The following is a 12,807-nucleotide window of genomic DNA, read 5'->3' on the forward strand; positions in this document are numbered from 1 at the left end:
GAAAAAAAAGAAAGGAAATTATAGCGGCATGACTATAAATATTGGTAGAATGATTTTGTGTTGCTTACTTATTAATCGCTGTTTTGCTAAATAACCTATTAAAATTTTATTGTAGTTATTTTCTTTGTCTTCTGAATTGAGTATTACAATTAAGTTTACACTTACATTCAAATGTAAAATCAATCGTAAAAATCGATAAATTTTGATTTACATTTTGAGGTAATATCATACAAATTCTGTAACGATTAAAGTTGGTTCATTTCGTGGTAAAAATCTTCATTATGTACAATCGAGAGTAATTAAATCAAGCTGCCAGGATTCTTTGACAGTAATTATTTCTGAATCTCTGTCATATTATATCCGTTTAAGTTGTCCCTCAGGTAATGATGACCTTTATAATGGGAGTAGGAATTATAGATTACATTAAAGTGAAACTTTATTCAGACTTATATTAAACCTGCCTCTTGAGATAATTACCGGGCGGATTTTAATAAAGCTTAGTACCTAATATTCGGGATGAACAACTAAATTGACAGATCATTTTTTTTATTTCATCATAAAATCTTAGTTGTTATCTATACATCTAAATAAAAGTGGAGTGACCGTTTGTAATATTGAAATAACAGTTTTTTACTACATGCATATGAATATAAATACAGTACATACACCAAAATAAAATTTTTTACAATTTTTCTTGAAATGGTTGGACCGATTTTGATGGGACTTTTTTGGCAGGTAGCTGATGTAAACTACTAAAAGGAGTAACTTAGACTATTTTTATTTTAGAAAAATAAAGTTAAATTCCACGCGGACGAAGTCGCGTGTACAACTAGTAGCAACTAGGCCTTATTGGTGAATCAACTTAAAGACGTTTTGCATCTGTAGTGGTGTACGGTCAGTATATTAATAAATACACAACTAATTTATAAATGTTTTTCTTATTTTTATGTTTATTATTCCAAATATTAAATGTAATATCTAATCGTGAATTTGTTAAACTCCAGTAAATTACAGTAATCAAAATAATAAAGTCATCACCAATAAAATAATGAAATAAAATGGCGTAACATTTCCAACGTTACTTGATGTGATAGTGTGATGCACGTGTAGCACAAACTGATTTATTCCGTTTTTAGTTAGTGGTCTAGTGGTTTAGCACACCTTCGCATAGTATTATCATTTGTATGCATGAATATGATTTCTATGTATGTATTTACATAAAAAAATCTATGTATTTATATAACTTATTTAGTACCCATAACACAAGCTATGCTTAAACTAAATGACGCTGTTTGAATTGTCCAAGAATATTATATTATTATTGCTACAAATTCAAATACGTCTAAGTTGATTTGCTTGTATTTATCTATGCAGATACATTAATATGGTATGGCAATATGGTCGTTGTTACTCAAGATGTTCCTACCGCTGTATGATATATAAAATATCTGTATTCTCTACGGAACTGAGTCAGTCTACGACACAATTACGACTGTCAGGAGCTTCCATTCCAGAGCCTCTCGTCGCCATGGGATTTACGTGTCTCTAGTTCAGATTGAATTTGAGCATCGTCGTTTGTCCATTACTAATTCGGCATGTAAGATGGTCATTTTACCAGTGATTTCAATTCAATATTATAGTAATTTTCTAAAAAAAGTATCAAAACTACTGACTTATTTACCTAACAGTACAAATATATGATGAATAACAAAAATTAATTTTGTTACTGTTATTTTATATGTAACAAAATATATTTCTGTATACGGATGCGAAAATGTAATCGCGTGTTGGTAAAAACGCCAGTTCCAATAATATATTAAATGTAAATAGTAAATTATCAGTAGTAGCCTTACTAATGTAATAATTTAATGTATATTCATATATTTATTATTGTTCTTCTTTAAAAATTATTTTCTGATGCTATATTCGTTAGTTTTGTACCTACTTAAACAGGAACCTGTATTAAGTTAAAGTTTATGTACTAAAAGATTGATTCCTGCGACACGATCATTGAGCTTAGAGCAGCGATTGTTCTTAAATTTTTTATCTACATTTATTTAAGTAAAAGTGTACAAATAAATAAATAAAAATTAAAAATTAATATAATAAAATATTAGTCTTCTTCTAATTTTGTAGGATGGAGGGTATTATAATTTTCGTAAAAGTTTTATATTCATTTCTTAGCTTAACATAATTGTAGGTAATATATGCCGTGGACCTTTACTACTATTGTACTTTGTTTTTAATTAAAACGTTTGCAGTTTTTTATATACAGACTTCATGTTTTACTTATTTTATACAAACTGAAATAAGAATGTTATTTAATAGTGCAAGTTTTACATAACAATAAAACTTGTATTATTGAGCAGAGACGATGCACAGCATCTGTGAGAGTGCGCCCATAGTACTTCCCTTCTAATCTACCAATAGTAAGAACTTCCGGTTTTGTTTAGCGACTTCCGGTTCCGTTTAAGAACTTCCGTTTCCGTTTAGCGACTTCCGGTACTAATTATTTGCTGTCTTAGGAGGTGTGTCGACCAACGACCACCAAGCCTCATAGCAGTCTCTCACCAGGAGACCTAAATTGGATGCTGTGCATCGTCTCTGCTCAATAATACAAGTTTTATTGTTATGTAAAACTTGCACTATTATCGGCATGTGACGATGCACAGCATCTGTGAGAGACGTGTTTATAACTCCTGGTGACAGCAAATGACGCTATGTGATAACGTAATAACATATGCTATAGTATAATCAAGATAAATTATAAGTCTGACACATATAATCCGATATATTCCAATATTTATATAAATAACATCATAATAATAGAACAAAATTTAACTATTACATACTTATAAAATGCCAACTTAACACTATATATTCTATAATATTAATAATAATATACACCAGTAATCATCATAACAATCATACTTTAGACTGGTTGAAAATTACTTGAAAGATTTGCGCATGATTGAGGCCTACCAATAATTTCTTTACGGTAGTATTTTGCAAAAGTATTTTCACTACGCCAGTTACCACGGCTAAGTATATTTTCTACGGGGAAATTTTCATACCAATTTAGAGAGGCGACAGCTGAACGCACACTGCCCGGAGAGGCGCATATACCTGCATCTTTGAATATTGTTTTAACCCAGTTACCTATAACCGTTCGCGAAGCTGATCCCATAGAGCCTCTAATTTTGATAAATAGAGAATTATTGCATTCTATTGTACGTCTCTCTGAACCTAGTTCGATAACCTTCCTAAGCCAAAATATAGGACACACATTGGGGTTATTATGTTTTGATAAACGCCAACCAGACTGTTTGTATGAAGCAGTATCTGTTTTGGATCCAAATGATGGGTACAAGGTTATGTTATCGATATCGTCAGTAAAGTGGTCAGGGGATACTTTTAACAAGGTTAAGTCATGGACACGCCGTCCCGAGGCTAGCAGTAATATACAAGCTAATCTACGTGAGGCTTCAAATAGCGTTACATTTGTTGGCGGGTTATCCTGTAACCAGCAAACCAGATCGCTAGGATCCCAAATGGGGGGTTTTTCTGTTCTTGGGTTTTGAAGAGAGATAGCCTTTAGCATATGTTTAACTAAAAAATTAGAATTTAAATTTTCGTTGTTTAATGTTCTTCCAAATGTTAATACTACAGATTTATGCAACAAAATAGTTTGATATGCTAATCTCTCCTCAAGCCACAAATAAGCTAAAAACCTAGTTAGATTTACTGCATCGGGATGTTTAAAGTTTATATTATTATTCTCACAAAATCCTAACCCATCTATTCCAAGCTGGTTTGTAAGTTTTTAATGTTGAATCTCTCCAACTAGATCTCAATAGGCTTAGTTCTTCGGCTGACCAGTTACTTGTTATGTCGCCCCACCCCCAATTCTCCAAACATACAATGTCATGTCTTGAACTCTCGGTGGAGGGAGGCCGGTGCTCTGATCTATAAGCACTTGAGATAAGTTGGTGATTTTCATGGGTCTGCTCAATGCTCGTCGACGAAGATCCGGCAACCAAAACGCTTTCGTCCACATTGGGGCTACGACAAGAAATACTCCTTGGGAGGTATTTAAATGATTTAGTACCCGTGGTATCAGGTTCGGTGGTGGGAAGACCCACGCCAACTGATAGTTCCATGGGCGGCTGAAAGCGTTGTGGAATAGTGCAGAGTGGTCCCGACAATCTTTTGTGACATATCTGTCTACAACTCGAGATTGTTTGGTGGCAAACAGGTCGATGTACGGCACTCCGAACTGACGAAAAACTTTTTCCAAAGCTGGCTGTTGAAGATGCCATTCGGCTGGTTGTTTCCCTCGCGACAGCCTGTCCGCAACATCGTTGAACTTGCCTGGAAGATACTCCGCTGTCAAGGTCATTTCCCATTTGTCTACAATACTCAGGAGTTGGTATGTCAAGTTGAGCAATGCTGTCGATCGTGTGCCGCCTTCTTTTCGTATGTATGAGACGACTGTACGGTTGTCGGATTGTAAAATCAGGTGACTTCCGTGTAGTTGGAATCTGAAATGTTTTACTGCTGCTATAATCGCGAACATTTCTTTGCAATTGCAGTGCCAAATCCTTTGATTGGAAGTCCACCTGCCTGACACCATTAGATCGTCCATTTGTGCTCCCCAACCGTAATCCGCAGCATCTGTGGTCAAGAAGTGTTGTACTGCCCTTGGATGTAGATCGCTGGATACCTTGCAGTCTGTTAACGTCTTTATCCACCATGTTAGCTCTTCTTGTACTAGTGCTGGGATGATCAATTGGGTCGGAGCAGATATTTTCGACAAACTCCGTGCATATAGCTGAAGCTGTCTGGAGTGCAGTCTGCCCCTGGGTATGACAAAATTTGCAAAGTTTAGGGTACCCATTATCACTTGTGCTTCCTTCAGTGTCATTGCTCCTTTGCGCATTATTTTTGTCGCGATTGCGATTATCCTCGCAGCTTTTTTCTCCGGTAAGCATTTCAGGTTGTTGTTCGTATCCCACCGTAGTCCCAGATACTCTATCACTTGTGTAGGTATCATTACTGATTTTTCGTAGTTTATCGTCCACCCCAGCTGTTCTAGAATTTTTATAGCAGCTCTCACCTGATCTTTGAGTAACAGCCGTGACTGACTTACTATAAGAAAATCGTCTAAGTAGACAATTACACGCATGCCTTGGTTCCGAAGATACTGTGCGATCCAGTTGGTTAGCGCCGCAAAATTTTTCGGGGCGCATGAAAGGCCAAAGGGTAGACAGGTCATTTGGAGTATCTGTTGACCGTAAATTAATCTGAGAAATTTTCGGTGGGTCTTGGCAATGGGTAGATGAAAGTAGGCTGATGAAAGGTCCAGCTTTACCATCCAATCGTTTTTCTGCAGGAACTGTGGTATTAGAAATTGTGAAATCAATTTGAAAGGCTTTGGTAGTATGTACTGGTTCAAGCGTTTTAGGTTGAAAATAGGTCTGTGAGTCCCATCGTTCTTCCTTGTCAAGAACATTGTTGAGAAGAAACTGGGGCCCAGATCCTGTTGGTCTGGAATTTCCAGGACACCTTGTTGCAACAGGATCTTTATCTGATCCGACATATCTGGAGACTGGGTTGTTCTGAAGCGATTTAGGGTTTTCGCCAATGGATGGACAAGTAGTGGTTTGGAGGTAAATGGTAGACGCATTCCCGAGATCATTCCGAGAAGGGCCTCCGGAGCCCGAAGCGCCTGCCACTGCCTCCGATACGCTCGAAGACAGCCTCCGTAAAACCTGGGTTGTGTGAGTTGCGAGTCATTTATCGAATTTCTTTTTGCCGGGTAGGCTGTCCTTTCGATGATAGACTTTCTTCGATCTTTTCTGCTCTGGACGATAGGTAAAGTTTTTGTTCTTCCTTGAATTTGATGCGTGCTCTTGATTACGAAAGGACTGACTAGCCTCACGTGACGGACCAGGTTTACTATGCTTATAACAAGGTTTAGTATTTGGTTTATGGAGCTCTTTTCCCGAGTCAAACCATGGTCGAACCCATTTATCCATCCCACCTGTGTTTGCAATGTAAGCATGCAGGTGAGTTTCATTAAAAAGGTACGCAGAACTTGGAGGTATCTTACGGAGACCCTCACGTAAGTTCTTGTTTGGCAGCTCACCCAGGATACGCTCCCGGCGAGTTTCGATACATTCTGCCCGCTTACCGCAAACTATTTGCATAATTTCTTCGCTTACTTTATGAAATTTAGAATTAGGTTGAAATAATTCTGAAATTTTATCAAAAATATTTCCAGCAGACAGAGTTGTATCAGGGGCTGCCGCCCAGTCAACCAGTTGTTGCAGGCTTTGATTCAATAGATCACGCTGTGTCAACAATCCATTACAAATAGCAGCTACAATTTTTTCGGATTTAGCTGAATAGTCTTTGCCTTTTTGGAATTGTCTCAGTTCATCATTTATATCCAACTCAACAAAACCAGGGGTGGCACAATGTATTTTCAAGGCGTCAGTATATCGAACCTCTTTCCAAGATGGATCACCGAATTTTTGCAGCAATTCTAACCGCTTTAAGTGCTCGGGGTCCGCCCGGGGTACTTTAGGGTCTTTAGAGGTTGTATTAACTTGGCCAAGATTTAACAACCGCGTTTCATTTGGTACAGCAGCCGTTGGGCGCCGTAAAGAAAAATCGGAGGACACCATTGTGGTGGGTCTCGATGGTGGGTCACGGATAGTGTCCGTGGACGCCGCGGCCGGTGCGTTAATCGCCACTGTATGTGCCGCTGTACAATTGCTAGGCATATTCTGAATTTCTTCCGTTTGAAAAGACGGTAGACATGAATTTTGCAATAAAATATTTGTCAATGCATTAACTCTGTACATAAGATTCTGTATATCAAAATCTGACTCACCTTGTCTTTTTCTTTTTACCTGGTGGTCTGAGGAATCCGATGAAGCGGAAGCAGAGTCGCTACTGCAGGTATGTCGGCGCCGGGTACCGCCACTGCCGGATGCCGGAGCTGAGGCCGGGCTCGATGCGCGGTGTAGCGGAGCTTCTTCGTTATTCACTTCACTATTACTCATGATCACACTTTAGATTTAAGTATTAAACTAATTATAAATTTTGCAACTATTTCGTTAGCAAACTAAGATAAAATTAGATGTTCACTGTTCGGGAAGTAACGACGCTATGAGGCTTGGTGGTCGTTGGTCGACACACCTCCTAAGACAGCAAATAATTAGTACCGGAAGTCGCTAAACGGAAACGGAAGTTCTTAAACGGAACCGGAAGTCGCTAAACAAAACCGGAAGTTCTTACTATTGGTAGATTAGAAGGGAAGTACTATGGGCGCACTCTCACAGATGCTGTGCATCGTCACATGCCGATAATAAGAAAATTTTCTCAGTTTTAGTTTTACAAAATATATTTAAAATAGATGCAAGATAGTTTAATTTACCAAATTCTATTAAGTGAATGTTACGTGAACATTATAAATTCAAAATTAATAATGATCAAGAAAGTAGTAACTTTATGGTATAATACATTTATATAAAGTTTATTTATATAAGGTTTACTCAAATAATACTTCTTATTATAATCCAATAGTTCGAATGTGTCGCCAATACAATGAAATTCTTGTCTCGAATAGAAATATAGATATTTTCCATACAACGCTGGTCCAGTTCCGGAGACAATTAAATTTCCACCGTAAAGAGACAAATTATATTTAACATTGTACCAATTTTCTTTTCTTTAATATAAATAAAATTCTGTTAACATGATAATTCATTGCATTACGTAGTTATATATCATTTTCTATTTAGTTTACTTTTTATTATATAACCTTATCTAATTATCTAGCGTATATTGAATGCGTCTATATAATTTAGCTCTTAGGCATACATAGTGTTGGATTACAATCCAGTTCTGTACCGAACTACACGCTCCTATTATATTATTATATTGACTGTAATCTGTTTTGTATGCTAATAAATAAATAAATAAATAAATAAATAAAATATAAAGAAGCATAATAATAACTATAATACATTTACATAAAGAAGCATAAAAATATAAACAAAGCGACTGTCATGTAATATAATAAGGCACAAAATGAAGTTGGAGAGTTCTTTCTAAAGGCACTCTGTTTGAAATTAAAGAAAAGCGGACGAAAATGATACGTTAATGACTCTCCACTTTGACACGTCGAATACGAAGGGAAACTTCTTTTGACGATCATTAGTAGCTACGATTATATTGTCTTATGATATTATTACGTACGGTCATTTGTGTTTTTAATTAAAATGAATTTTTTAACTAACTGCCAAAGGGAGACGCTGCTTTCTTTGATCGGGTGTTCTTTTTTATCTTCCGCCAAAACTATGATCTTTGTGGTTATTTTTAAACTTTCGTATTTAATATATATTATTTATACTGTTAACCGGTTCTTAACAAACAATTTTATGGTAAATAAAAGTTTAGACTAGGTTGCACTAGCCGTGGTCACGAGCTGTGGTCTTTTTGCTGTCAACAACCTTTACTTTTATGTAGATTCTATAATAATTTTATTCTATCATTCGTAGAACAAAATATAATTTGAATAAATTATCAAGTTAAAAGTATCATATTAAGATACATTTAGGCATAGGAAATAACAGGATTTCTCAGCTATACACTGAGCTGATATATTGAAACAACAGAAAAAGTCCTGTAAAGTTCGATAAACGCGAAATCTTTGACTAGTGGACTAACCGAATCGAACTCGAAATAAACCTTAACAAGTTCGTGACAAAAACGTGACCAAACAATGTTTAGTGAATATGCCCGAATTTATTTTGTGTATTGATATATATATATATTATTAAGCTGCTAAGCTTGTGACGTGTTCGAGTTATATTGATTCCGTAAAATGAGCATTGACATTTAGCAGTTTAGTCCCGCTCGGCTGGAAGCGGGGTCGTGTGCTGTTGACATATTCGACTAATTGGACAAGTTTATCGTGTATTTAATGAACACTTACGTTCTATATTACGTGTATTTCTCTTTATTGCACCAGATACAGAAAAATTCTAAAATAATATATTTAAACTGATACATACAAAAGGCAGGGTGGCGCACGTAACGAATATAAACAAATATATTATATATTATATTGAGTAGAGGAAAACTCGAACGTCATATACAGATTCAGATAATTGTACTAGAATAAGATATCATTACTAAATAAATATTTTATTTTATTTGGGATACAAACAGTTTCACAATGTAGTATGTATATTAAGTACATAGATATGAATTAATAATAGTAAAACCAATACAGATATCCACGGGTTAATACTTATGTTATGTTACTCTTATTATTATATACATTATTTATTTACTGGTTTCTACTTAATATGTCTAATAGGGTTTTCTTAAATTTAAAGTATGACAAATCAAATATATCTAAATCAGGAAATTTGGTTTTAAATATATCAACAATATGGTGAAGAGGCGCTCGTGCACCGGCGTACGTCCGATAGGTTGGGGTGAAGAATACACGGCGTACCCTTACCGAACGACGGTGCACACTGGTTGGTACCACGTAGCACAGCTTATTAGTTAACTCAGTACAATCAAATGTATTTGCACAAATTTTATACAGGGTCATAGTATTAAGCAAAATTCGTCTACGTTCCAAACACAGCATCCTGTATTTGTCTAATAGTTGTGTGTAATATATACATATTATTACATAGTATAAAATACTATATATCGCTGTCGCTGTCTGTCTGTCCCTATGTATTGCTTAAATCTTTAAAACTACGCAACGGATTTTGAAACGGTTTGTTTAGTAGATAGAGGAAGGTTTATATATATAATACATGTACACCCGGACGAAGCCAGGGCGAGTAGCTAGTATTTAATATAAATAACATACCCTACATTACAATCAATAAATTGTACAATTTATACAAACAAAAATACTTGGTAGTTGATGACGACAAAGTAACTATCAAGTTTACCAGAGGTGTCTGTGTACATAGAAAAAGACTAAGAAAGCGGGTAGACAGATTTATCTGCTTATAATAATTGTTCACATCCACTGCCATCTATAGTCGCCCCTTAACTTATTTTTTTCGACGCTGTTATAAATATAAGATATTTATAACAGCGTCGAAAAAAATTAAGCTTAATATAAGAATTAATATCGGGAGCTCATAAATAATATTATCATAGTAAATATCCCATTTATAACGTGTATAATTGTAAACAACAATGAAAAGTGTTTACATAAATTAATAAATTGTTGTACCACAGTAAAGTATTAGATTCGATGACTGCACATATTTGCGACTGAAAATTGGAAGTTTAACTTTAATTCATTGACGCAGAAACGCGATCACAGTGTAACAAAATCTAGAAACTTTCAGAGTTTTCTTTCGTTAATCGCATCGAAGAGGTATATAAATATTAATTTAGACAGCGTCGAACAGATTGCGGCATGTAAATTTCAATCTCGCCGCTAAATGTCGTTATTATCTCGGCCTGATAAGCTTAATACGAGTACTAGCTATACTATACTTATAGGATAGTTAATTAAGCCATCGACTGGAGCTGATCACGTTAAATTATCGCGCTCTGTAATCTCCGCGCCTGTTTCAATTAATTACTATCGCGGTTCGCCGTTGAAAAATTAGATTTAACATCTTTCATGATAGATGTATCACAAACGTGTTTGTTGTCATTTTTCAGTATTGTCGAGTAGGGAAGACCTTAATTTTATTAAATCCGTAATTAAGTGGATTATTATTGAAAATAACAACATAATTGAGAATTTAAAGGGATATTAACAAAACAAACACCGTTACAACTATTGTTCTAGGTGGAGTAATCAGAGGCATTGTCAACTGTCGACGTTATGGTGAATGCAATAGTTGACATGCCACATTTCGCTCAGTATATTGTACAGAGCAAAATTTAAATCTAGTATTATACAAATACTAAAAACGACAACCATTTCTTATGTAATTTTCTTCCATTTGTACTTTCAATAATTAACTAATATATATAATTTTATATACATATTATACAAACCCATTATCATAAAATGGTGTTAACAGAACACCTGTACATTATGATATCAACTTATCGCAGTAAGATTACAAGTTACGATTAACCTCGGCTCGTAAAGTCTACAAACGATTTAAGAGATAATACTGGTATATTATAAAACAGGCGGTAGCAATACCTACTATGTTCGTAATATGTAGTTTAATATATCCATATAAATATATTAGACAATATAATATGTATTCCATTACATTATTTTTATTCATATATTTTTCTTGTTATTGATGGCAAAGATTTAATTTAAAAAGTCGTAATTGTAAAACTAGAAAAATACATAATTTTTTTTTTAAATTCTTCGACCAATTTAAAGCAACATTATAAGCGAATAATATGAGCTGTATTTTAGAGAATAAAACTAATCCCTACTAAATAAACGAAGCCTGAGTATGTCAGTAGTATAATTACAAAGACCCATGTTTTTTATGTTACTATTAATGTTGTTATAGTGCCACATTGTGCGGAGTACTGGTGGCTGTATGCGCCGGTTGCTGGCGACGGTCGCCATCACGAGACAAGCCGGAGGACGGGGTGGAGTGCCGTGGGGTATACACCGTTAGCACGGACAGTAGGCTTACTCAGGTATGTAACTCCTGTTCAATTGTTTATTATACTTTAATTAATGCCTTTGAACACTTAAAATACTAGGGATGTAATGTACGTGTCGCCAACCCTTAAGAAACCTTAAGAGTAACCCCCATACTGTAGTCTCGCGAGACAACTTCGACAGGGAGCACATTCCACAATCTAAGTGTGCGCTCCTCTGAAACCGCACTGTCCGGGACCACTTAAGTTCCAGTGTGTGGGGAGGAATTTCCTATCGATGGCGATCGGTGCGTTGGCGCCAAACAGAATTTCCGTATTCTAGTCTGAAGAGCTATATATGATGAGTGAAATTACAGGCTATAGGGGCATGATATTTTATTCCCCTGGAATGGTAACGCACGATTGCATTAATTGTAATCTAATGTCCGTGCTGCTATTCATATATATGAGTTCAGCTAGTTCAATTACTTTACGATGTTATTTGTACCACAAACAAAAATAAGATCAAAGTACTGCGTATCTCTTTCTCGATAAATTATATTTATGATATCAACCACCATCTCTTATCATCACTCATCAAATACGGCAGCAACAGTAGGTATTTGAAGTGACATTACACTCGCGTGACGAGATATTAAAAACTTATTTTTTTCATAAATAGCTACCACTCATTATTTATTATTATTAATAAGTGGGTCTTAACATGACTAATTTTATGGCATATAAAGGTATTTATTTACCTTTCGCACCTAATCGAAATGTCAAGAGAGGGAAATACCTTTATTTGCCATAAAACTAATCGTGTACAGACCCGGTTAATAATCTAAATAATGTATATTATGCAACCATTCTATATCAGGTAAGTATGGCCTTAAAAATATACTGCACACTATAATCTCGATTCGACTTTGTAAGTTGTAACAGACGAATACATGGTTGCCGACACTTAACTGGGCACTTCGCGAATGTTTCCCGGTTAGATTGAGCGATCAACGACCACATAAAAGCTAACGGCGTGCAGCATGTTCATGACATTTCGCCTATTTTTGAAGCACCTAGCCTTTATCGATTTATTTTTAAAAGTACTCGGTAACGCTTTGTTTATTTAAGAAAAATATGGTATGTTTTTATGTAATAGTACATAATTTCAAACCTGATAGAATG

At 35.4% G+C, this 12,807-nt stretch overlaps 2 protein-coding genes across 3 annotated transcripts in view; one reads left to right on the forward strand and one right to left on the reverse strand.

Annotated features, from left to right (window-relative positions):
• The window catches only part of LOC131852894 (uncharacterized), a 35,209-nt gene that overhangs the window by 7,370 nt on the left and 15,032 nt on the right, over positions 1-12,807 (forward strand). For both annotated transcript variants that reach the window (XM_059203635.1, XM_059203636.1), the window contains exon 3: positions 11,547-11,679. In XM_059203635.1, the coding sequence (XP_059059618.1) occupies positions 11,547-11,679 (133 nt within the window). The remainder of the gene's footprint in view (positions 1-11,546; positions 11,680-12,807) is intronic.
• LOC131852893 (uncharacterized) lies at positions 5,460-7,368 on the reverse strand. The gene has a single exon (XM_059203634.1). The coding sequence runs from the start codon at positions 7,068-7,070 to the stop codon at positions 5,793-5,795; it is 1,278 nt and encodes a 425-aa protein (XP_059059617.1). The 5' UTR covers positions 7,071-7,368; the 3' UTR covers positions 5,460-5,792.

Source organism: Achroia grisella, unplaced genomic scaffold, assembly GCF_030625045.1.
Source record: "Achroia grisella isolate CSIRO2021 unplaced genomic scaffold, CSIRO_AGI_Agris_v1 utg869, whole genome shotgun sequence".
NCBI lineage: Eukaryota > Metazoa > Arthropoda > Insecta > Lepidoptera > Pyralidae > Achroia > Achroia grisella.